The sequence below is a fragment of the Sorex fumeus genome, unplaced genomic scaffold, assembly GCF_029834395.1.
Source record: "Sorex fumeus unplaced genomic scaffold, SorFum_2.1 ptg000063l, whole genome shotgun sequence".
Lineage (NCBI taxonomy): Eukaryota > Metazoa > Chordata > Mammalia > Eulipotyphla > Soricidae > Sorex > Sorex fumeus.
In genome coordinates, this window is record NW_026606120.1 from 4,169,728 (window position 1) to 4,195,446 (window position 25,719).

At 50.7% G+C, this 25,719-nt stretch overlaps 1 protein-coding gene across 1 annotated transcript; it reads left to right on the forward strand.

Moving 5' to 3' along the window:
- Positions 1 to 21,609: 21,609 nt before the first annotated feature.
- ZBTB12 (zinc finger and BTB domain containing 12) lies at positions 21,610 to 23,937 on the forward strand. Its single transcript, XM_056127589.1, has 2 exons — positions 21,610 to 21,971; positions 22,505 to 23,937. The coding sequence occupies exon 2, from the start codon at positions 22,525 to 22,527 to the stop codon at positions 23,902 to 23,904; it is 1,380 nt and encodes a 459-aa protein (XP_055983564.1). The 5' UTR covers positions 21,610 to 21,971; positions 22,505 to 22,524; the 3' UTR covers positions 23,905 to 23,937.
- Positions 23,938 to 25,719: the final 1,782 nt, after the last annotated feature.

The window sequence follows — 25,719 nt, forward strand, 5'->3', positions numbered from 1 at the left end:
CACATTAGTATGTCTGTCTGCCCACAGCACAGCTCCTCTCTCATCCCTTCCACCACATCCCTCGAGTCTCCACAGTCCTAGAAAGGGGCCGTGATTACCCCCCTCCCCCCCAAAAAAACAACCCTGGAATCAAGGAGGTACAGTCTTCGGCTCCCTCTCCTACCCCAACACTCACCTCTATGTGTGTTGCCGAGGAACAGGGAAGGAACATGCCATAGCAGAAGCTATAGGAAGTTCCATAACAGAAGGTACAATCACCAGGGCCAGAGAGATAGTACAGTGTTTGCGCACTTGCCTTGCATATGGCCTATGGCCAACCTGGGTTCAATTCCCAGCATCCTATATGGTTCCCTGAGCCTACCAGGAGTGATCCCTGAGTGCAGAGCCAGGAGTGATCCCTGAGCAACACCTGGTATGGCCACAAAACAAAACAAAAAAGGTACATACACCTATGCCTTGCTGTTCTGTGAGATTAAACAAGGGATCAGACCCAGCAGAACACGTTGGGTCCCAGCCTCAGCCTCAGGGTACTCAAACTTTGTGGGAAGACAGTCTGGAATTGTGGGCTTGGGTTGGCAAATTTACTTACCCACTCAACTGATCACCTGATTGGCCTCCTTCCTCACATGATTTCCCTCCCTGTCGCATATGGGACCAGCAGCAAGCTACACTCCCCGTCAGGTTAATGCTGAGAGTGGGGCTATCAAAAGAAAATGGGTCTGAACAGGAAATGCACTGAGAGCTAAGGAGGCTTTCAGACCCACTTCAAGGGCCTCTAGCGGGGCAAAGGACAGATCAGTTCAAAACTAAAAAATGACAAAACTGAAAAGTAAACTAAAATAAATGACAACGCTGAGGTTGGAGCAATAGAACAGTGGGGAGGGCGTTTGCCTTGCATGCAGTGACCCAAGTTCGATCCCAGGCATCCCCATATGAGCCCTTGAGCCAACCAGGAGTGATCTCTGAGTGCAGAGACATCAGTAAGCCCTGAGCATAGCCAGGTGCGGCTCAAAACAAAAAAACAAACAACGATCACGATCATCCTGTTGTTCATGGATTGACTCGAGCAGGCACCAGTAACATCTCCTTCGTCCTAGCCCTGAGATTTTAAAAAGTGCCATGTTCGGGGCTGGAGTGATAGCACAGCGGGTAGGGCGTTTGCCTTGCACGTGGCCAACCCGGGTTCGATTCCCAGCATCCCATATGGTCCCCCGAGCACCGCCAGGAGTAATTCCTGAGTGCAGAACCAGGAGTAATCAGTAGCATTGTGCATTGCCGGGTGTGACCCCCAAAAAAGAAAAAAAAGTGCCATATTCAAGGTTCTTTCAGGGTTAGGAAAATGAGACCCATCATTGTTACTGGTATTTGGCATATTGGGTACGCCATGGGGGAGTTTGCCAGACTCTGCCGTGTGGGCAGGTTACATTCGGTAGCGGGCCAGTTTGTCCAAAGTAAGAATGAGATAATAAGATGTCTTCTGGGAGCTGGGTTTTATAGTCTCTGGGTCTTAGCCGTTGATGGGATTACATGACGCCAGGGATTCAGTTGGTGGGTGTGACCCCTGCCTACTGGAAGATGGAGGATCTGGGTGGAGGATGCTCAGCCCCGATCCGATCCGAGCAGGCTTGGAGATCTCAGCCCCGGGACCTGCGTGCCTTTGTTCCTCTGCCAGTACCTTCATGTGTGTGGAGAGTGGTCTCAGCATGGTTGTGGCTGGTTCTGGAGGTCTTCGGCTGCCGGAGTCGAAGCAACAGCAACAAAAAAACAGACAATGGATCAGAGTAATAGTATGGCAGGTAGGACCCTGGTCTTGCATGTGATTGATCCGGGTTCAATCCCTGGCACCCCATATGACCCCCAAGCCCTGGCAGGAGTGATCCCTGAGCACAGATCCAGAAATAAGCCCAGTCCCACTGGTGTTGTCTCCCGAATGAGACAAAAAAGACAACAAAGCATGCAAGCTTCAGAGCATGGCAGCCAGATGTGTGCAAGCACCACACCGGAAGTGTGCAGCTATGACAAGAACTCCAACTAGAAAGATGTGAGCAAGAGAATGGGAGTGAGCCCAGCGCTGGTGTTGCACCCTCAGCAAGTGCTGCACCCTCAGCAAGTGCTGCACCCACACCACACCATGTGCCTGAGCACGACTGAAGGAGTGAGACTCTCAGAGAATAACTGGAGTGAGCGACCCCAGGGAGCAGGTGCTGAGTGTGAGAGCACCACAACCAGACCCACAAACCACAGCACACACTGCAGTCAGGCCTACACGATCCCAGGGCATCACAAACCACAAAAAGGAAAGAAAAAAACCTTAATCACACAGTAAGGGATATGTCTTTTATTTATTTATTTATTTATTGGTCACACCTGGCGATGCACAGGGGTAACTCCTGGCTCTGCACTCAGGAATTACTCCTGGCGGTGCTCAGGGGACCATATGGGATGCTGGGAATCGAACCAGGGTCAGCCGCATGCAAGGCAAACGCCCTACCTGCTGTACTATTGCTCCAGTTTCAGGGATATGTCTTTCCTTATGGGTAATTACTTTAAAAGCAAATGAACTTGGAGATGGGAAGAATATAGGCTTAGTGGCATCACACAGTCCCTTGAGCACCACCAGGGATCATTCCTGAGCACAGAGCCAGGAGAAGCTCCTCAGCACTGCCCCACAACCCACCCTCCCCCACCAAAAAAAAAAAAAAACTAAATGGGGCCAGAAAAATAATATAGTAGAGAAGGTGCTTCCTTTACATGCTCCTGACACCCTATGTGGTCCCCCAAAGTCCCTCCAGGAGTGATCCCTGGACACAGAGCCAAGAGTAAACCCTCAGCAATTGTGGCCGAAAATTGGCCTCACACACAGCAAAAAAGGTGAATGAACTAAAGGTCTCCAATCAAAAAACAATGATTGGTAAAAGATGAATTAAAACACACGATATACTGTGTATAAGAGACTCACTTGCAATCCAAATCCACAAACAAGTTAGAATGAAAGGACAGAAAAAGATATTCCATCAAAATTATAACTGAAATACAAACGGAGTGGCTATGTTAATATCAGACAAAATAGATTGAGAGAAAACCCGGACTCCACTCCCAGCCCACACACCTGCAAGAAGCATGCCCTCCCACTGGACCTCATCCCTGTCTCCAGGCAAAAGAGATCGCAAATGGATTTCCCCGCTTCTCTGCATTTGCTGGTGATGTTTCTGTGATGTAACAGCAGAAACCGTGCACACATGTGCTTGTGGAGAAAGCACGGGTCAGCTGTGCTCACCCATACGTAGGTGGTATCACTAGCCAGGGTAGCACACTTGGTTGCAGTGTCCCAGAGATAAATTCATCAGTCCAGTTCTACAGATCCTAGAGTTTCTGGAGCCCACAGCCATATGACACCTCCACAATCCGCAATTCGGACAGTACAGGGCTGGAGCGATAGCACAGCAGTAGGGTGTTTGCCTTGCACGCAGCCAACATGGCCTACCCGAGTTCGATTCCTCCACCCCTCTCGGAGAGCCCGTCAAGCTACCGAGAGTATCTCGCCCGCACGGCAGAGCCTGGCAAGCTCCCTGTGACGTATTCGATATGCCAGACACAGTAACAACAAAGTCTCCAATGGAGACGTTACTGGGCCTGCTTGAGCAAATCGATGATCAACGGGAGGGCCTTTACCTTTTACCTTTAGTGGGAGTACACCAAATTTGATGGGAAAGTAACATAGAAGCTCCATAAACAAGAACAATTAACACAGAAGACACAACTAGCAAGGAACAGCTTAGTAAATCCTCAGATAAGACAAAATCCTCAAACAATGATCCCACAGTGAGATATCACAATTTTCACAAATTTTCTTTTACTTTTTTTTTTTATAATTTCCTAGCCATTTGATTCTAATAAGCAATGTAAAATATTTTGTGGCTGCTAAGGGGCCATTATGGGTATTGGTTGAGAAAATGGGGACATGGTGGAGGGAAGGTCATTGGGCAATGCTTAGGGGTTACTACTGGTACACCTTCACACTTTAACATCACAGGATGACCTCCAAACCCATAAATAAATAAGTCTACTGAGGGTGCCCAAAAGCAAAACAAAACAAAAGGACAAAAAGAATGTAATTTTTAAAGGCTGGAGCGATAGCACAGCAGGTAGGGCGTTTGCCATGCACACGGCCAACCCAGGTTCGATTCCCAGTGTCCCATAGGGTCCCCTGAGCACCGCCAGAAGTAATTCCTGAATGCAGAGCCAGGAGTAACCCCTGTGCATTGCTGGGTGTGACCCAAAAAACAAACGAAACAAAAGTAATTTTTTAGAACTTTATTTAAATACCATCTTTTACTAAGTTGTTCATCATACTATTGTTACCGACATTCAGTGTTTTAATGCCTGTCCCACCTTATGCTCTGAAGCACTACCAGGAATACCCTGACTGGAGGAGTCGCCAAGCACCACTGATGTAACCCACCCCACACCTGCCAATAAAATAAAGGCTAATTTGAAGGGCTGGGATGTGAGCAGAGGACTTACCTTATAGCTCATTGCTGGGGGACTCTTCCCAGCAATGCTGGAGCAGGGGGCACGCACTTCTAGGATGGAACTGGAACCTCCCATATGCAAGGCAATTAGCCTATCTTTGACCCAGACACTTCAACAGATTAGATAATAGATAAAGTATCTACTCCAACCACAATCAGATGAAGTTAAAAATAAACAAACAGGAGCTGGAGCAATAAACCAGCAGTTAGGGCATGTGGTCGGCCTAGGTTTGATCCCTGCCATCCCATATTGGTCCCCCGAACACCACCAGGAGTAATTTCTGAGTGCAGAGCCAGGAGTGACTCCTGAGCACTGCCAGGTATGACCCAAAAAGAAAAAAAAATTTTTTTAAATTTTAAAGAGAGAAACAAGCACACAAACAAAAAAGGAAAACTGGAAAATTCATTTATGTGTGGAAATTAAACAATTGATGGGTCCAAGAAGAAAGCACAGAAAAATTAGAAACTACATTGGAACAAATGAAAGTTCATAGTACCAAAAATTTATGGCACATAGTGGCAATGTATAACTACAGATGCTTGCATTACTAAAGAAGAAAGAACAACCCCCCCACCCCCACTTCCAGGGGCCCGGCAGCCACAGCCACATCCCACAGCTGAAGTCACATAAACTCACCCACAAGCCCAGCTTTACGGATTCACAGCTAAACTCGAAAGAGATGCAAACCTAGGGGACTGGAGCGATAGCACAGCAGGTAGGGCATTTGCTTTGCATGTGGCCAACCCAGGTTCGATTCCCAGCATCCCATATGGTCCTCTGAGCACTGCCAGGAGTAATTCCTGAGTGCAAAGCCAGGAGCACCCCTGTGCATTGCCGGGTGTGACCCAAAAAGAAAGAGAGAGAGAGAGAGAGAGAGAGAGAGAGAGAGAGAGAGAGAGAGAGAGAGAGGCAAACCTAGCCACTATTCATGGGTATGCTGGTCCCTAGCTGAAAACTCTGGGGCTCCCTCAGGAAGGGGGCAGACTGAGTCCCCACCCTGTGGAAGCTCCAACCGCTGCACCCACACCCCACAGGTGCTGCCATGCCAATGGCCCAACTCCACTGTTTTCACAACTAATCTCTGGAGATACCAAACTGACGAAAATTCAGGTACACTGGTTTTTAAGCTAAAAATTCTGTGGTCTCGGAGTGGACAGCCTCCCACATACTTCTGGAAGCTCCAGCAGCTTCACCTACATCCCACACCCAGGGCCATGTAAACTCTCTGGCCAGTTTTATAGATCCTGATGTTTCCTCAAAATTCCACAATATTGACATTCCAGTAGGAGCACACCAAATTTGACAGGAAAGTAACACAGAGGCCAATAAGGTCAATAAACAAAACCAATAACAAAGAAGGTTCAACTAACAATAAACAACTTAGTTGGATCCCAGTATCCCATATTGTCTCCCAAGTACCACCAGGAGTAATTTCTAAGTGCAGAGCCAAGAGTAAGCCCTAAGCATCACTGGGTGTGGGTCCCCCCGCCCCAAGAAAGAAAGAAAGAAAGAAAGAAAGAAAGAAAGAAAGAAAGAAAGAAAGAAAGAAAGAAAGAAAGACTAATTCCTGGCACTGCTATACTTGGTCCTGGAAGCACCACCAGGAATGCCCTGAATAAAGGAGCAGTCCCTAACCACTGATGTAACCCACCCCACACCTCCAGGTAAAATAAAGGTTAATTTGAAGGACTAGGATGTGGGCAGACGACTTACCTTACATATCTGAGGACCTGGGTTCAATTTCTGGCCCCACCTGCTCTGCAGAGCTGGGGGTGGGGTGGTGGTGGGGGAGCCCCTGAGCAGTAATGCGTGTGGTTTAATAAGATGTAAAATTTTGTTAGTTTGTTTGTTTGGGGGCCACACCTGGCTATGTTCAGGGCTTACTCCTAGCGCTGTACTCAGGGATCACTTCTGTGGATCTGGGGGACCATATAGGGTTCTGGGGATCAAACCCAGGTTGGCTGAGTACAAGGCAAGCACCCTACCCACCATACCTGCTATACTACCATTCTGAACTGATGAATGAAAATTTCTCCTTAGTAACAAAAGGGTAAACAATCCATCAATTATTCAGCTCACACTGCAGTCCTCCAACTTTGTTTGTTTATTTTTCAGTTCTGTCTGTAACTCTGGCAATCCACTGTTAGTTCTCATCCATATTGTCTATTGATTTGTTACAGTGGTGGCTGGTATACAGTACAGTGTGTTGACCCCTTGAGGTTTTTCTTATTCTTGTTTTGTTTTGGTTTGGGGTGGGTATCAAACCCAGGGCTCGTATAAGCAATCAAACACTCTCACTGAGCCACATCCCAACCCTGTGCCATGGATCTTTGATTTTCTTTTGGGGACACACCAGGCAGTGCTCAGGAACTCCTGGCTCTGTGTCCCAGGGTCATTCCCTACTATGTTTGGGGTATTATGAAATGCTTGGGGTTCAAACCCAGGTCTCCTGCATGCAAATCATGTGCTCAGTCCAGCTGCCCAGCCCTTTATCTTTAGATAGGATCTTTATCTTAAATCTTCATTAGATTTCCTGGAAAACCACATACATGCATAAGATGGGATATTCTCTATCTGGCCTAAGAAATTTTGCTCAGCCTGCCGCACCCCTCTGGGGACCCTTCAGGGCAAACATTTCCATCTTTTCCTTTTTGGGAGGGGAGGACTTCCTAAATGGTGCTCAGGAGGTCCAAGGGCCCCATGATTCTCACCCAACTGGGACACTGGTTCAGGCCAGGGTCTGAGGGCATGGTGCCGCCCCGCCCTGAAGTACTGGAGAATCCTCGTGGTGCCAACCCCAACCTGGATCAGGCTGGCTGGGCTGCTAGACATGCCCCTAACCATGATGCCATCTCCCCCTCCCCCGACCCCTTCTGGAGGCTGCTCTGTGGTGTTCCTGGGAAGGCTGATGGTGCATTCTCCGGCCACTGCCTCTCTGAGTGCAGAACAGCTCAGCTTCTTTATCCATTCTTTTTTGTTTTTGATGTTTTAGGGGACGGAGGTGCTCTGGGGTTTCTTCTGAGTCTGAGTTCAGGAATCACTCCTGGTAGGCTCAGAAGACCATATAGGGTGCTGGGAATTGAACGAGGGTCGACCATATGCAAAACAAGTGCCCTACCCACTACAGTATCGCACTGGTGTCCCAATATCCTTCTTTTGGGGAGGATTCTGCTGGGCCAGACTCCTTCAGTTTTGCTGAAGGGACAGGAAATATTTGACTTAAGGTCAGAAAGACACTCCAGCAGAGAGGGCACTGGCCTTGCATGTAGATTTGACCCCTGGCACCCCATATGTTCCCAGAGCCCCACCAGGAGTAATCCCTCAGCACAAAGCCAGGAGTAAGTCCTGAGCACTACTTGGGTGTAACCCCAAAACAAACAAAAGAAAGGAAGGAAGGAAGAAAGAAAGAAAGAAGAAAAAAAGAAAGAAAGAAAGAAAGAAAGAAAGAAAGAAAGAAAGAAAGAAAAATGCCTGATTTTTCAGAATGCTATCTCTCCAGCATCGCACTTTTTCAAAACTGTTTTTGGGACTGTCCATAGGTGCCCTGGTGCTCTGAGCCTCCTGGCTCTCCCATGGGTCTCTTCTTGAGGGAAGGAAGGGCAGGCATGGGTAAAGGGAGGGGGGAGGAAGACCTGGGCCTCCTCCACTGGGGTGCTCTAACGTACACTAGGAACCAGTGTCACCTGGGAATAGGATCTAAGAGCACTTCCTCCCAGATGCATCCCTACATTCAGAAAGTACTCTCCCTCTCAGGAACACAGGCCCTGGTGTAGGAAAACATTGCTTTGTCCTTTCTCCCTTTCTCCCTAAGCTCCACAGGGAGCTTAGTTTTATGGGGTTACACCCACCACAGTGCTCCCGAGTCACTCCCATTCCTCTGTGTTTATCTGTAAACTCTTCTTCTCTGTGCTCTCCTCCCCAACCGGCTAACCACCTTTCCCCCCTAATCAGATTCTGTTAGCTTGTAAGATCAGATCCTTCTAAGGACACTGAACTTGTACTGTAAGTTATACCTTTTACAAAGTTTACTTTAAAGCAATGTCCTTTCTGTATGGACACAGGAAGACAGTTAATATTATGCTTTTGTAACTTGGAAGTTGATTGACTCCGAATAATATTTACTCCTGGGCATCTGCTTTCTCGACTCAGTTGCCCTTAGTTCCTAGCTCCACAAAATGCTGAGACCACTCTCCACACACATGAAGGTACTGGCAGAGGAACAAAGGGATGCAGGTACCAGGGCTGAGATCTCCAAGCCTGCTCGGATTGGGGCTGAGCACCCTCCATCCAGATCCTCCATCTTCCAGTAAGCAGGGGTCACATCCACCAACTGCCCCCCCGCCCAGCGCTGTGTAATCCCATCAACGGCGAAGACCCAGAGACTATAAAACCCAGCTCCCGGAAGCGTGCGGCCACAAATGCGGTCACGCAACATCTTATTATCTCATTCTTTCTTTGGAACAACCTGGCAGGCTACCGAATGTAACCTGTGTACATGGCAGAGTCTGGCAAACTCCCCGTGGTGTACCCAATATGCCAATACCAGTGACAATGATGGGTCTCATTCTCCTAACCCTGAAAGAGCTTTGAATATGGCATTTTTTAAAATCTCAGGGCTAGGACGAAGGAGACGTTACTGGTGCCTGCTCAAGGCATTCAACGAACAACAGGATGATCGTGATCATGATCGTGACCCCCAACGCAGGATCCCGACGAGAGACTGAATGGACTCAGGGAAAGTTGTGATCTACCCTGGCATCGAAATGGGCCAGGCTAAAGCGCCACGATACTCAACTATAAGTTGAGGGCATGATCATGGACAAATGCTGTCATGGTCCAAAAGTAACGACGAGACTAGGACCCTGCTGGGGTTAGGAAAACTAACCTGACCTGAGGACTGCAGTCTGGAATATATAGTGAGATGTCCTCAGGAAGAACCAAACTGTAAGTTTATATCTCTTACTGTGCTCATAAAGAATGACATTGCTAGAACTATTAGAAGTAGATTTACTACAAGTATTTAACTGGATTACTAGCTGAGGAAAGAACACGCTCTTTAGATGAGGTTTTAACCTTGAGTGAATCTCCTAGAGGAGTGGTCTTACCTCTCTTTGTTCATTTGTTAATGTTCAACCCACCTTTGTGTCACCATCCTATGTGATTGTTATATAAACTAAGACTGTAAGATCGGAGGGGACTTGGGATCCAGAGGGCAGAGTCAGATCCAGAGGCCAGAAGGAGAATGAGGGGCAGAGTCAGAAGTGAGAGGGGCTCGGGCTCAGGCTTGGGCTCGGGCTCGAGAGAGAGAAGCAGAAGGGGAGTGGAGATTGGAATAAACTACAATTGATACCGACCAGCCTGGTGCTCGTTCCTTCCTTCACCTACCTATCACCGTTGGCCTCCCTGGGGTGGGGAAAGTGTCCCGAGACCACCGAACGCAGGCGGCAAGAGAGATAGAGCCTTGCCAGCCTTTTGAAAACTCACACCCTGGTATAAATATGGCACTGGATAGAGAGTGCACAAGCATTATGGTGGTAACATCAGTATCGGCAAACCAAATATCTTTGTCCAAAAGACTTATAAATTAGGGGAAAGCACATGATTGAAAGAAGGTCAAAGATGGGCCCAAGCGATAGTACAGAGGGTAGGATATTTGCCTTGCATGTGACAGACCCAAGTTCGATCCCCAAACCACAGATGGTCCCCTGAGCACTCCCGAGAGTGATCATCCTTGACTGCAGAGCCAGGAGTAAGTCCCAAGCATTGCCAAGTTTGTCCCCCACCACCTAAAGTGAAAGTATGGCATGACAGCTACACAAGCCCACAAAACCATCATGCTATGAGTGTAAAAGCTAGTCTAGAGGCTCACGGGTGGAATGCATGTCTCACACACATGCATGAGGCTTGGGGCTCATGCCCCTGCAGCAAATCATCACATTAGCATCATGCCCTAGAGCAACACACAGGGGAGTCCTGTGGCTCCATCTATGTGAAGACTGAACAAGCCAAACTAAACAATACACTGCTTAGGACAATCTACAAGCTGCACAGACCGTGAAGCCACAGCAATGAGGGCAAAGGAAGGATACAGAACAAGCCCCGAGTGGCGCTCACCCCATGGAGCAGAGGACTGCAGTCTGCTTGGGGCAGGGAACAGCTAAGGTCTGAGGAATTCATTTCATAAACTGCGGTCAGGTACCTGGGTCAGGTTCCCAGGTGGTTGTTTCATTCAAATAGAACACAGTGCTCGTTTCAGAATTCTTCTGTGTGTGCTATTTTTATAGTAAATGTTTTTAGGAGAGGAGCCAAGAATACAGGTGAATGAGAAACTCAACGCCCCTGTGCCGAGGAGGGAAGGAAGATACGGCAGCAGCCAGACAGGAACCAGGAGTCACAGATTTTTTTTTTAAGTGCTTGAACCCAGGACATCACAAAGGCAAAGCCACTGAGCTACATCCAGACTGGATTTTTTTCCGGGACGGGGGAGGAGTAGATCATACTTAGTCGTGCTAAGGGCTAACTCCTTGCTCTGTGCTCAAGGATCACTCCTACCTGTGAAACATATGGAATGTTGGGGACAGAACTGGGGTCGCTGCATGCAAGACCAGTGCCTTAACCCTATGCTATCTCTGGTCTGAATTTCTTTCCCCCACATCCAGAGGTGCTCACTGCTTACTCCTGGTTTTGCATTTCGGGATCATTCTTGGCAGGGGACTATATAAGGTGCCAGGGATCAAACCTGGGTCAGCCACCCATGAGGTAAGCTCCCTACCCGCTGTACTATCTCTCCAGCCCTGGGGTTTTGTTTGTTTGTTTGTTTGTTTTTGTTTTTATTTTAACTTTTTTATTGAATCACTGTGAGATAGTGTTTGTTTTAAATGTAGCAAACATTTGAATGGGTCTACAATAGAGAGGATAAGGGATAAGAGCAAAATTCAACAGGACAAGAAATGGAGTAGGTTTGGAGTAGGCATAGGAAGGAAGAACTGGTGGGGGCCAGAGAGATAGTATATAACACATAAGGCACTTGTTTTGCATGAGGCCAAGCCCAGTTTGAGCCCAGCACCATATCAGGTCTCCCAAGCAATGGTCAGAGTAATCCTTGAGCGCAGAGTCAGGATTAAGGCCTGAGCACAACCAGATTAGACCCCTGCACAAACAGTGAGACAGAGGGACAGAGGCTGGGGCAATAGTGGCAAGGGGTGTGTGGGGGGGGAGGGAGAGTGGATAGACTGGAAGGAAACCTTGGTGCGGAGAGGAAATTTTTCCAGCTACAGGAAGTACAGAAAGCCCAGCAAAAGGGAGGAAGGAGGGAGGAAGGAGGGAGGAAGGAGGGAGGAAGAGGGCTGGACAGAAAAGGGAAGACTAGATTGAGATCTCCAGGAGAGAGAGAGAGAGAGAGAGAGAGAGAGAGAGAGAGAGAGAGAGAGAGAGAGAGAGAAAGAGTATCTGTTATGATCCCAAGACTGTCAAAACAAGGGTGTACTGGCATTTTACATTTCAGCGAGGATAAACTTCTACATACTTATAACCACCAGAGTTTGATACTGGGAAGAAACTGAATTAAATGAATTCGAGTTCAAAGTCATTGGTAGGAAGTCAAGATATTTAAAGAAACCAGTTTCTGAGGAAGAGGAACTGGGCAGGGGTAGGAGTGAGGCTTTTTATTATGCACTTAAAAATTTTGAACCTGGGGCTAGAGCAATAGCACAGCAGGTAGGGCGTTTGCCTTGCACACGGCTGACCTGAGTTTGATTCCCAGCATCCCATATGGTCCCCTGAGTGCTGTCAGGAGTAATTCCTGAGTGCAGAGCCAGGAATAACCCCTGTGCATTCCCGGGTGTGACCCAAAAAAGCAAAAAAAAAATTTTTTTTGAACCAGAGTCTGGGGAGATAGGTCAAAGGACCAGAGCATATGCTCTGCATGTGGGAAACCTGATGCAATGCCCAGCACTGCATGGTACCACAAGCACTGCCAGGAGTAATCCTGGAGAACGGAGCCTGGAGTAGTCCTTGAACATCACCAGGTGTGGGCCTCCCCACCAAAAAAAGGGGGGGGATTTAAATAAACAGATTGAACCTTTTTTGGGAAAGAATTGGGCGAGCTAGGGATCAAAATGAGATCTCAGGTTAGAAATAGCACAAGCGTTAAGACAAATGCCTAGCATGCAGCCCAGTGGAGTTTAGTTCCCAGCACTGCCCAGTCACTCTTGAGCACCAAGCTGGGAGAAAGTCCAAGAGCACTGCTGGGTGTATCCCAAATGCCTCTCCACAACCAAAATAAGAATTTCACACATGCAAAGCATGGGATCGATCACTTAACTACCTCCCAAACTATAAATGTATGATATATATCATACATGTATATATTTACTGGTTTTATATATATATATATATAAAAGTGATATATCACTTCACTTGATCACTTGACATCCCGTTACTCATTGAATTGCTCAAGCGGGCGCCAGTAATGTCTCCATTCGTCCCTGTCGCGTGCTAGTGTAGCCCAATGGCAAGTGCTCGCTCCAAGAACACGAAGAGCCTCAAACCTTTGTTCAGGGTCTTGATAAAGAAGTCTGACCTCTTGTAGGTGAGCGGCCACGTCTCGTGGAATCCAGTCGCTAACGGCTCTAGTCCAGCGGTCGTCTTCAAATCGCATTATGTGTCCAGCCCATCTGATTTTTGACGCCTTGGCAAACGAGACAACGTCCCTGATTCTCAATCGTCAATGGAGGTTGGAACTCCGACTCCTTCTCTCACTTGAGTGAAGCGTGATACTCCAAGCAAAGCACTTTATTTATTTATTTATTTATTTATTTGCAAAGCACTTTCGGTTCCTCTTTGGGTGACCCGAATAGCGTTTTTATCCTGTTTTCATAGGGCCCAGGTCTCTGAGGTGTATGTTAGTGCAGGGAGAAAGGTGGAGTCGAAGAGATGTGCCCGGAGCCGGAGGTTCTTCGTCCTCTTAGCTAGTTCTTCGACGTCTATTTCTTCGACGCTCTTGAAGGCGTTCCACATCGCTCTCTTCCTCCTGCACAGGTCAGGTACCAGGTCATTTGTCATGTTGAGTTCTCAACCTAGGTATATATAACTGCTGCATTTGGAGATATTCGTTCCATTGAGAGCAAATGAAACGTCAGGAACATATATATATATATGAAAGAGCCTTGAATATGGCACTTTTTAAAAAAATCTCAGGGCTAGGACGAAAGATGTTACTGGGGCCTGCTCGAGGCAATTGTTGAATAACAGGATGGTTGTGATTGTGATATATATATATATGTATATATATGTAGAGAGAGAGAGTGCTTGCTCCCGTTCTCTCTGTATATATATATATATATATATATATATATATATATCTTTATTTATTTATTTATTTATTTGGTGGGGGGCCAGACCCTTCATTGCTCAGGACTTACTCCTAGTTCTGTGCTCCAAGATCACTCGTGATGGTGCTCAGGAAACTGTTGGGGACAGAACCGAGGTCAGAGCTGAGCCACCGCTTAAGTGCCTGACTTCCTGTACTATCTCCCTGGTCCCATATTTAAACATATATTATTTAAAAACATATTTAAAGGTAAAGGTAAAGGCCCTCCCGTTGATCGTCGATTTGCTCGAGCGGGCCCAGTAACGTCTCCATTGGAGACTTTGTTGTTACTGTGTCTGGCATATCGAATACTCTCGGTAGCTTGCCGGGCTTACAAGCCTTACAAGCGACCAACAAAAACATATTTACTTATGCTAAACAATTGAGATGTGGATCAGGACGTTTGCATTGAAACTGGAGGCCTGGGGAGAACAGCCTGAGCCAAATCTCCCAGCTCTAGAAGCCAGAGGCTCATGGCGACAAGGAGAGGCCGGGGAGAAAGGGTGCTGGCATAGAGTGAAAGAGTGGGTGCCTGGGACTCCCAGAACCGGGAGAAGCTGCCTTTGCCCATACCAGTGCCAAGGGAGAGTATGCATAACAGGGAGGAGGAGAGAGAACTACACCCCGTGTAAGGTAGGAGGGGAAGAAATAAATACATTAGGGGCAGGAGACTGGGAGAGGGTTCCCGGAAGAGTCTCCAGGGACAAGTTTGGAGGAAGGAGCAGGAGCCAGCTTGGATAAAGGGTGAGAGGAACTGGCACTCAGCAGGAGGGTGGAAGAGTAGGAGGGGCAGCATTGCAAACGGGTGAGAGTGGGGTGGGCCCTTTTCAAGCAGTTTGTTTCCTCTAGCTGCAGGCTCTGTCAGTGACAGCCTGCACAGGCTGAAGTTTTCATCATGCCCCAGTAAGACAGAGCTGGGGGCGGGATCAACAGAAAAAGGCACAGGAAGTTGTCCAGTGGTGGAGCTCACAGGTTTGAGGTTCTGAATTTGTCGAAAAGAAAAGGGAGCTGGGCGAGAAGTTAGAATATCCATGGTAACACAGGAATCTCTGGGGCTGGCTGGAGAGATAATACAGAAGGTAGAGTACAGGGCTGGAGCAATAGCACAGCGGGGAGGGCATTTGTCTTGCACGCGGCCAATCCAGGTTCGAGTCCCAGAATCCCATATGGTCCCCTGAGCACAGCCAGGAGTAATTCCTGAGTTCAGAGCCAGGAGTAACCACTGTTCATCACCAGGTGTGACCCAGAAAGAAAAAAAAAAAAAGAAAAGAAGAAGGGAGAGTACTTGCCTTACACACGTCCAATGTGGGTTAGATACCCACAGAACCCCATATGGTCAACCCCCAACTACACCAGGAGTAAACCCTGAGCACAGCCGGGGTGCGAAACCCCCTCCCCAAAAAAACAGTCAAAGTTCTATGCATCTATAGATTTCAAAGCCCAGCTGAAGACAAACAGGGTTTGAGGTGCTTGCCTTGCATCAGCTGACCCCGTTCAACTCCCAGTACTACATGGTTCCCCAAGCACTGCCAGGAGTGACCCCTGAGCACTAATGAGTGTGATCTAAGCCCCCCTCCCCCACAAAGAAAAGGAAATCCAGACTGACATTCCCCCTCCTTTCCTATTAATCGTTCAAGGACTATATAGTTATCAATCTTGGCCAACCACAGTTATAAAAGTAAATCCACAGCCAAAACACTCTGAAAAACCCCAGAGATGTTTAGCTTTCCCAGCTGTTTGGGTTTATCTAGACCAGCATTTCTCAACCTTCCTCCATGGCCCCTCTGACCTTTTTCCCCTTCTGAATCCCCCTATTATACTGGCTGGCCCCTAGTCTCAGGCCTCTAGCTCTCCCATTTATGTGAGCTTTTCCTAGGCTCCATGGGGTATCCCAGGAGAGGCAGCAGACCCTGGAGGAAGGGCATAGCCTCCCCTCCCTGCAGTGGGGAAATGCTGATCTTGTCCATGTAGCCTGCCCCCTTTCCTACCTAGGAATACCTAGTTTTCAACTACTCCTCCCAGACACACACACACACACACACACACACACAAATAGACAAACACAGACACACACACATTCAACCACACAGACATACACACCACACACGCAGACACACACACCACACACGCAGACACACACTCACTCTCTCTTCTTCGCAGATTGGGATTTCATTGACAAGTATACCAAAACCGCTGGAACCTTCATGATGTCAAACCTCTTCTAGAACCTAGACCGTCTGCCTCCTCCTTGCATTCTCAGATCATATTCTACTTCTAAAGCCAGTAAGAATCTGGAATTTGGGGGACAGAGTGATAACTTGGCGACTAAATATATGCATTTCATGCAGAAGTCCAGAGTTCCATCCCAGCACTGCATCGCCCACAAGTCCTGCTGAAAGAAGTGTCCCTGCCCCCAGCACGGTTGGCTGTGGCCCAAAAATAAAAACAAAAATTCATGAACTTACTTCTTTGGGGGGAGTAGTCACCCCCAGCGATGCTCAGGGGTGACTCCTGGCTCTGCACTCAGGAATTACTCCTGGCAGTGCCCAGGGGACCATATGGGATATCAGGGATCGAACCCAGGTTGGTTGCTTCAAGACAAACAGCCTCCCTGCTGTACTGTCATTCCAGCCTCAATTTACTTGTTCTTGACACCATGCCACGGCATTGGCACTGCCAGCCAAGGGCAGGAAGGACTTTAATGTTGGCAGAAATTGAGAAACAAAGGGCCAGAGTGATAATACAGAGAAGAGGGCATTTGCCTTGCACACAGTCAACCCGGATTCAACCTCTGGCATCCCAAATGGTTCCCTGAGCACTGCCAGAAGTAATTCCTGAGTGCAGAGTCAGGAGTAACTCCTAAGCGTTGCTGGGTATTACCCCACTCTCTGCCCCTCCCCCCGCAAAAAAAAAATTCAGAGACAAGGAAATGTTTCTATCTTTTCTTTTGGTGGTGGAACTAAGGATTGAACCCAGGGTCTCACACATCTCACACACCACCGTCACATACCCAGCTCCCTGGATAAGGATTAGGTACCCTAGAACCCCAGATAGGAGAATAGCCTGTATTTTCCCCCAGGCAGGACAAAAGTCATTTCCTACAAAATGATTATGGTGTGGTGGCACTTGAAAGAGTCATTAACTCTCAATTAACCACTGAGGACCACTTAAATTCTAAAGTGAGACTGGGCCCACTTCCCAGAGAGAAGTAGCAAGAAAGGGACAGAATACAAAATGTCACAGATTTACTTTGTTGTTATTATTTGTTTGTTTTGGGGGACACATCCAATGATGCTTAGGGGTCACTCCTAGCTCTGCACTCAGGAATTACTCCTGGCGGTGCTCTGGGGTGCTGGGGATTGAACCTAGGTTAGCCGCGTGCAAGGCAAGTGTCCTGCCCACTGTACTGTCTCTCCAGTCCCCAGACTTAACATTCTTACCTTTTTAGTGTTTTGTGTCTTTGTTCTCACAGGAATGTAGGTTTTTTTGTTTTTTTGGTTTGTTTGGGTTTTGTTTGGGGACCACATCTGAAGATGTTCAGTAGTTACTCCTGGCTCTGTACTCAGAAATCACTCCTGGCGGTGCTTGGAGCATCGCATGGGATGCCAGGGATCAAACCCATGTCTGCACATGCAAGACAAGCACCCCACCTGCTGTACTATTGACCTACTTCTGGAATGTAGGTGTTTCCTGCCCTCCCAATTTGGTTTGTTTGGGGCCACACCTGTCAATGCTTAGGGTTATTCCCAGCTCAGTGCTTGGGGATCATTAGGGATACCACAGGCTCGAACCTGGGACTCCTACATGCAAGGCATACACACAATCCCAATGAGCTATCGCCCAGCCCTGTAAAGATTATTTTGAGGAATCTGGCAATGAGAGGGGACAATGAGATAAACAAACGGAAGTTGTAAGTTCTTTTGAAAATATCATAGTCTGGGGCTGGAGAGATAGTATAGCGGGTAAGATGCTTGTCTTGCATGTGGCTGACCTGGCACCCTGAGCTCTGCCAGGAGTGATCCCTGATTCAGACAAGGAGTAAGCCATGAGCACCACCGGATGTGGCCCAAAACCAAAATAAGAAAAACATAAGGAAAAAAATTAGTCACAGGCCCATCTCACTGCCTCTCCCATCTCACTGCTCCTTACTGGCTTTTACTTATTGGATCTGGATAGCTCTGAATAAAAACAAGCACTATCCTCCCGTCGTTCACCGATTTTTTTGCTCAAGCGGGCCCAGTAACGTCTCCATTGTGAGACTTGTTGTTACTGTGTTTGGTGTATCGAATACGTCACGGGTAGCTTGCTAGGCTTTGCCGTGCGGGCGAGATACTCTCAGTAGCTTGCCGGGCTCTCCAAGAGGGGCGGAGGAATCAAACCTGGCTCGGCCGGGCTAGCTGCGAGCAAGGCAAACGCCCTACTGCTGTGCTATCGCTCTAGCCCAGTTCTGAATAATCCCTGGGATTATTAGTAGAAAGTTACATGAACTACAATGAGGACAGTGTGGCCTCTTCTCTTTTGATCTTTGTTTTGTTTTTGTTTTTAATTTGATTTCTTTTAATTTGGAAGCCATACCTAGTGTTGCTTGAGGGTGACTCCTGGCTCTGCACTCAGGAATTATTCCTGGTGGTGCTGGGGGGCGGGGAGTGGGGGCTATGGAATGCTGGGGATTGAACCTGGGTCAGCGCATGCAAGGTAGTACTATCCTCCACTACCCCTTTCTGATCTTTGTCCTTTATTTGTTTTCACGACCTGGCAATGGCCCAAATTCAGTATTAATATAAAGAATGTTAGTGAGTTTCCAGGATTTATTCTTGATGTTTGGGGAAATAATTTAGTCTCTCACCCTTCAATATGAGATTCTGAGATGTCCTTTATCAGTTTAACAAGGTTCCCTAAAGCTATAAAGACAGTTTTCAGTCTGTCTCACAGTTACACAAAGGGAAAGAGAGTCTCTCTCAATTCGGCACCCACCGTAAGCCAGGCTCATGTCACCTGTCAGAGATATAAATTTTGCCTTCTGGCCTTTTCTTATAGGGGGATATGAATTTTAGCCAAGGTGTATCTGACACGGAAAACAATCTTCTAGAGCCAATGCAACAGCAGGTAGGGTGTTTGCTTTGCACTCAGCTGACCTGGGTTTGATTCCCAGCATCCCATATGGTCCCCCGATCACCGCCAGAAGTTATTCCTGAGCCAGGAATAATCCCCGAGACTAACAGGATATGACCAAAACAACAACAACAACCACCACCTTCTTCCTGGAATTCGTGACCCTCCTGAATTATAAAGGTACAAAGAGGGCATTTTGGAATATAGAGAACTAGAATGAGATATAAAATTCAAAGAGTTTAAGTCATAACCCAAACACTGTCCCCACCAGCCATCAAAGTACATCCTTGACTTCAGGATTCATTTTTTGGGGAACAAACTTTTTAATTTGTTTTTGTTTGGGGTTTTTTGAGGGGTAGAGGGTGGGAATAGCTGGCAATGCTCAGAGCTTCCTCCTGGATAATCAATAATCACTACTTGTGGTGTTTGGGATCATATGGGGTGCCATACCATCCTGAACGCGCCCGATCTCGTCTGCCCCCTCCCCCAAAAAAGCAAAATAATATTTTTTGTCCCTGGGCCAACACAATAGTATAATGGGTAGGGTATTTGCCTTGCATGAGGCTGACAAGGGTTCAATTCCTGGCATTCCATATGGTCTCCAGAGCACTGCCAGAAGTAATTCCTCTGCCCCTCTCAGAGAGCCCGGCAAGCTACCGAGAGTATCTCGCCCGCACGGCAAAGCCTGGCAAGCTACCCGTGGCATATTCAATATGCCAAACACAGTAACAACAAGTCTCACAATGAAGATGTGAAGACGTTACTGGGCCTGCTGGAGCAAATCGATGAATAACGGGAGGACAGTGCTACAGTGGACAGTGTAATAGTGCTTTTTTGGGGGGGGGTCACACCCAGTGATGCTCAGGGGTTAATTCTGGCTCTGCTCTCAGGAATTACTTCTGATGGTGCTTGGGGGGCCATATGGGATGCCAGGATCCAACCCAGGTTGGACGCGTGCAAGGCAAACGCCCTACCTGCTGTACTATATCGCTTTGGTCTCAGGAACAAAATTTCTTAAGAAAATAATTTCTGGAGGCGGGAGAGATAGCATAGTGGGTAAGACGCTTGCCTTGCATGGGGCTGACTCAGGCTTGATCCCCAGTACCCAATATGGTCCCCCAAGTCCCATCAAAAGTGATCCCTGAATGCAGAGCCAAAAATAAGCTCTGAGCATCACTGGGGTGACCCCAACACAATAAACAAAAAGGTTATATAGTGGGTATGGGGGAGGAGGAATAACACTAGGACAATGGTGCAGGGAAGCTGATGCTGATGAGGGTGTGGGACTGGAATAGCTGTGGAGTTTTGGGGGATTTTGTTTTGTTTTGTCTTTTTTTTCTGAGCCGTACCTGGCAGTATGTAGGGCTTATTTCTTTCGATGTGGTCTGGAATCACTCCCGATGAGCGCGAGGGACCATTTGGGATGCCAAGGATCCAACCCTCATCAGCCACATGCATGGAAAACACTTGACTTGCTGTACTATCTCTCGCCCTTAATAAGCAGTTTCATCCAAATGGAAAAGCCCTAGTCTCCTGGACACTGTAACAATTGTCTGGGAACTGAGGCTTCCTCACCTGGACTACAGAAGTGCATTTGGAATATAAGCTGTTCTAGGAAGAGGGGGGGAAGAAAGCCAGTCTCCAGCTCTGGGGAGTGGCACTAAGTCAAGCAATTAGCTGGGGAGAAGGCACAGGTGTAGAGCTCAAGGGCGGCTTTGGTTGGGGTGATGGAGCACTGACCTTGTTAATCTGGTGGACAGACAGGATGGAAGGACAGAGGCTTAGGGAGAGATCTAAAGGAAGTACCACATCACTTGAAGACTTAATACTAAGGCTAATTGTCTAATAGGGGTGAAATGGACAAGCCCCGTGACAGTGCAGTGGAGATTTTCCTTGGCAAGAAGTTGGGATTTATGAGAAAGGAGGGGAGAGGATCGGGTGTGACTTTTACAGCACCAAAAGAACTGTGTTCAGTGGCGGGAGGGGGGGGGGACCGGAGCCATAGCACACCCCAAGCACCGCCAGGAGTTAATTCCTCAGTGCAGAGCCAGGAGTGACCTCTGAGCATCGCTGGTTGTGACCCAAAAGGGGAAAAAAAAAAAAAAAGAACTGTGTTCAGGACAGGAGGGCACAGAAGAGCCTGAGTGGGTACAAAATTAGCACGATTCACAGGCCAGCGAGGTGGGGTAGTTACTAGCTTCCGAAGAGTTACTAAAGTGTGGAGGTGAGGCTGGAGGAAGCGTGCACACACCCCACGGAGCAGGCACGCGGGCGTGGGGTGGCCCGGGTCCCTGGGTGGGGCCGAGGCCACAGCCCAGCGGGTTCCGCACAGCTGGGCCTCTAGGGCACCACCCCGGGGAGCAGGTGGCAGCGCCCGCGCGGGTAGCCAGGCTGGCGGCGGGCGCGGGCCGGCGGGGGCGCGCACGAGGAGGGCGGCGCGGGGCCGGCTGCGCGTCCGGCCGCCAGGAGCGGGGGGCGGGTCGCTGCGAGCGGGCCTCGGCGCGGCCCCGGGCACGCACGCGCAGACGGGCCGCGGGGCCCCAAGGCTCAGAGGAGGGGGAGCGAGAGAGGGGGGGGTTGTGTGGAACGTATTTCCGCTCTGGCGGACAAATAATACCGGCCAAAGGGGAGGCCGGCCCGTCCGGCCCTTTAACCGTGTGGGGGGAGGCCGAGGAAGAAAGGGGGGTCGGGACGGGGGACTCCTGCTCCTTTAAGTCCTTCCCCTCTTCCTCCGCCCGAGGCCTGGGCGCCGCCGCGCGCGGGGCCTGCGACACTCGGCACGAGCCGCCCCCGCCCCTCCCCCCGCCGCCCACGCGGAGCCGGCTCCGCGCGCGCGCCCCGTGCACCCCCGCGCCTGCGCGCTGCCCAGGCCCTGCCCGTGCGTGGGGGCGCCGCCGGCCCTGGGGGGGTGGGGGACGAGGGGGGGAAAAAAAAACAGCGCGCGGAACCGGGCCAGGTGAGAGGCGCGTGCACTCTGGGTCGTGGGCCTGGGGGGGCGTGCCACGGAGTTTGGGGCTGGGAGGGGGGCGTGCACGGTGCGTGCTGGCGGCGGTGGGGGGGGGGGGAGAACGTGAAAGGCGCGTGCAAACGTGCAAGGGGGGGCGGAGGAATGAGGAGCGGGGAAAGGGGGCGGGGTGAGAAGAGGCTGTGGAACCCCGGCCACCCCAAACCCGGAGCCTCGGGCCTTGGCTGGCCCCTTCCTCCGACCTTTTCCCGCGGGCGCGCGCGGGCTCCCCCATCCTCGCGGGCCGGTCGGGCTGGGGGGTGTGGACGCCGCTGCCCCGCCCCCGAGAGCCACGCCTCCCTCTCCGAGGGCCCAGGGCTCCCGAGGACCTCGGGGAAACTGAGGACGGGGGTCTTGAGGCTTGGAGGGGGGGTAGATTCTGGGGGAAGAGGGGGAGGTAGGGTAAGAATGGGGGAGTGGGGGTGTGAACCTCGGCTTCAGAGAACCGGAGACCTTTGTCTCTGAACGGCTTCCTTCCCAACTAGGGTAGCCCACCCCCGCCACAATGGCCTCTGGGGTGGAAGTGCTGCGTTTCCAGCTGCCCGGCCACGAGGCTGCGACGCTGCGGAACATGAACCAGCTCCGTGCAGAGGAGCGGTTCTGCGACGTGACCATTGTGGCCGACAGCCTCAAGTTCCGTGGCCACAAGGTCATCCTGGCCGCCTGCTCACCGTTCCTGCGGGACCAGTTCCTGCTGAACCCCAGCTCCGAGCTGCAGGTCTCCCTGATGCACAGCGCCCGCATCGTGGCCGACCTGCTCCTCTCCTGCTACACCGGCGCCCTGGAATTTGCCGTCAGGGACATCGTCAACTACCTGACGGCCGCCTCCTACCTCCAGATGGAGCACGTGGTGGAGAAGTGCCGGAACGCCCTCAGCCAGTTCATTGAGCCCAAAATAGGCCTCAAAGAGGACGGGGTCAACGACGCCAGCCTCGTGAGCAGCGTGGGCGCCACCAAGTCCCTGCTCCCGCCTGCCCGGACCCCAAAGCCAGCCCCCAAGCCCCCGCCCCCGCCCCCTCTGCCCCCTCCGCTCCTGCGGCCGGTGAAACTGGAGTTCCCGCTGGATGAGGACCTGGAGCTGAAGGCCGAGGAAGAAGACGAGGACGAGGACGAGGACGTGTCCGACATCTGCATCGTCAAGGTGGAGTCGGCCCTGGAGGTGGCACACCGGCTCAAGCCCCCCGGAGGCCTGGGCGGAGGGCTGAGCATCGGCGGCGCGGTGGGCGGCCACCTCGGGGAGCTGGCCCAGAGCAGTGTGCCCCCCAGCGCCGTGGCCCCGCCGCAGGGGGTCGTGAAGGCCTGCTACAGCCTGTCGGAGGACGCCGAAGGGGAGGGCCTGCTGTTGATCCCCGGGGGCCGGGCCAGCGTGGGGGCCACCTCGGGCCTGGTGGAGGCGGCTGCGGCGGCCATGGCTGCCCGGGGGGCGGGGGGCAGCCTGGGGACGGGGGGCGCCCGGGGCCCCCTGCCCGGGGGTTTCTCCAGCGGAAACCCCCTCAAGAACATCAAGTGCACCAAGTGCCCGGAAGTGTTCCAAGGCGTGGAGAAGCTGGTCTTCCACATGCGGGCGCAGCACTTCATCTTCATGTGCCCGCGCTGCGGGAAGCAGTTCAACCACAGCAGCAACCTCAACCGCCACATGAACGTGCACCGCGGCGTGAAGTCGCACTCGTGCGGCATCTGCGGCAAGTGCTTCACGCAGAAGTCCACGCTGCACGACCACCTCAACCTCCACTCGGGGGCGCGGCCCTACCGCTGCTCCTACTGCGACGTGCGCTTCGCCCACAAGCCCGCCATCCGGCGCCACCTCAAGGAGCAGCACGGCAAGACCACAGCCGAGAACGTGCTGGAGGCCAGCGTGGCCGAGATCAACGTCCTCATCCGCTAGGGCCGCGTGGGAAGGGGGTGGGGGCTCCCCTGGCCCAGGAGACTGGGTGGGGGGGAGCGGTGAGGGGCGTGTGGGCGGGGACAGGCAGGTACGGTTTGGGGAACCTGAGCAGGTATATCCGGAGTGAAGAATTCCTTGGAGAGAAGATCTTGCCTCTTCTAAAGAAAGGGATGGGGAGGAAGGAGGGGTGTGTGTGTGTGTGTGTGTGTGTGTGTGTGTGTGTGTATCAGAAGGTCAAGGGAATTTGGGGTCCGGAGCAAGAAGATCCCCTCTTAGAAGTGCATGGCAGTGTGGAGGGAGGGAAAGGGGGGTCCCGTAGAATGAGGGGGTTTAAAATGCTGCCTTCCTAGGAGACCCGGGAGAGCTTTCTTGAGGTGGGGGTGGGAGGGTGGGAGTTGGGAGGGACTTTGGCTGGAGGCGACTTACATGTTCCTGCTTAGAGTAGATCCTCGGAAGAGGGCGTGGTAGTGGGGGAACGGAACCCCAGAAAAAGGAAGGGAGGAGGTTCTTGCATGCCGGGGGGAATGGGACTGTGGGTACAGGGCTGGCAGAAAATCTAGGGGGCACAAAGGTGCCAGGTAAGAGAACCTGGGGGTGAGATCCTGGGTAGGTAAGGGGAAGCAGGGGTAAGATAGCAAGAACTATGAGTAGTGGTGGGGTGGGGGGATGGGCACTTAGCCGAAAGGACACTTGAAGGGCTTTGGGTGGAGGGGGGGGAAGGAGTAGAGTCTTATACAGTATTTTTTAAGGCAACAAATCGTATTTTTTAGGATTTTTTCTTGGAGTTTGGGGGTTTTAGTTTTTCTGCCTTTGTTTTCCACAAAATAAAAAAAAAAGTTGTTTTTTTTTCTTTACACCATCTGGCAACTGCGTGTATATGAGTCTCCCACCCAGACACCATCTCCCTTCATGTACCTAATACTTAGAGGTCAAGGCCCGTGTAGACCAGTCCTGAAGGAGCCTAGGCAATGGAAGAAGAGTAACTAGGGGGCTGCTCTGGCCAGGAGCCCTCGCAGTTGTGCCAACTCCACACCTGGCGCACGGCTCACAACAGTGTTCGCGATTATCTGCCCGTGCCAACACCATCTGACCTGCTCTTCTCAGGGACGCGGCTGGGCGGGGTGGGATGGGCAGAGTTCATTGTTGAGCCATTTGGAGTCCGGGGAAAGGCTTCAGGTCCTCCTAGTAAACTAAAAACTACCAAATTTGGATCAAAGGGCTGGGAAGACTACAATTCCCAGAAAGCTCTGGAATGGTTTGGAACCAAAGAGAACTACAGTTCCCAGAGGTCTTGTATTGGCCTCAGGTGCCCTGTATTCCAACCACCTGCTGTGTCAAATAATAACCGAAGTCAAAACAGCTTCCCAAACACTGGCCAGAACGCAGCCTCTAAAGGGATCCTTCCCTAATACAGCTCTCCGTGCAACTGTTCGTCAAGGTCACCGGATGACGACGGTTCTGGGGTCACTGGGGCTTACCTGGATCGCTGGGGCATACGTTGGTGTAAGGTGTAGGAGTGCCTAGACATGAAATGTGCTGTAATGCGTAGACATTTAGAGCTTAGATCCAGATTGTCAAAAAGGAATGCAGTGTCCCCTGGGAAGGAAGCATCATTCTAGAACCTGCCAAGAGCTAAAGAGCTGTCCCCAGCACCCCGTTCCTGATCGCTAGAGAAGGCCAGAGCCGAGGCGGGGTCGTCTGCCCATTCCCTAGAAACTGAGAGGCGACCAGGGGGACGCCCGGACGCACAAGCGGCCGAGCCTGGACTACGGCCGCGGCGGGACCGCGTGCGTGTCACCGAGACCCGGGTGGAGG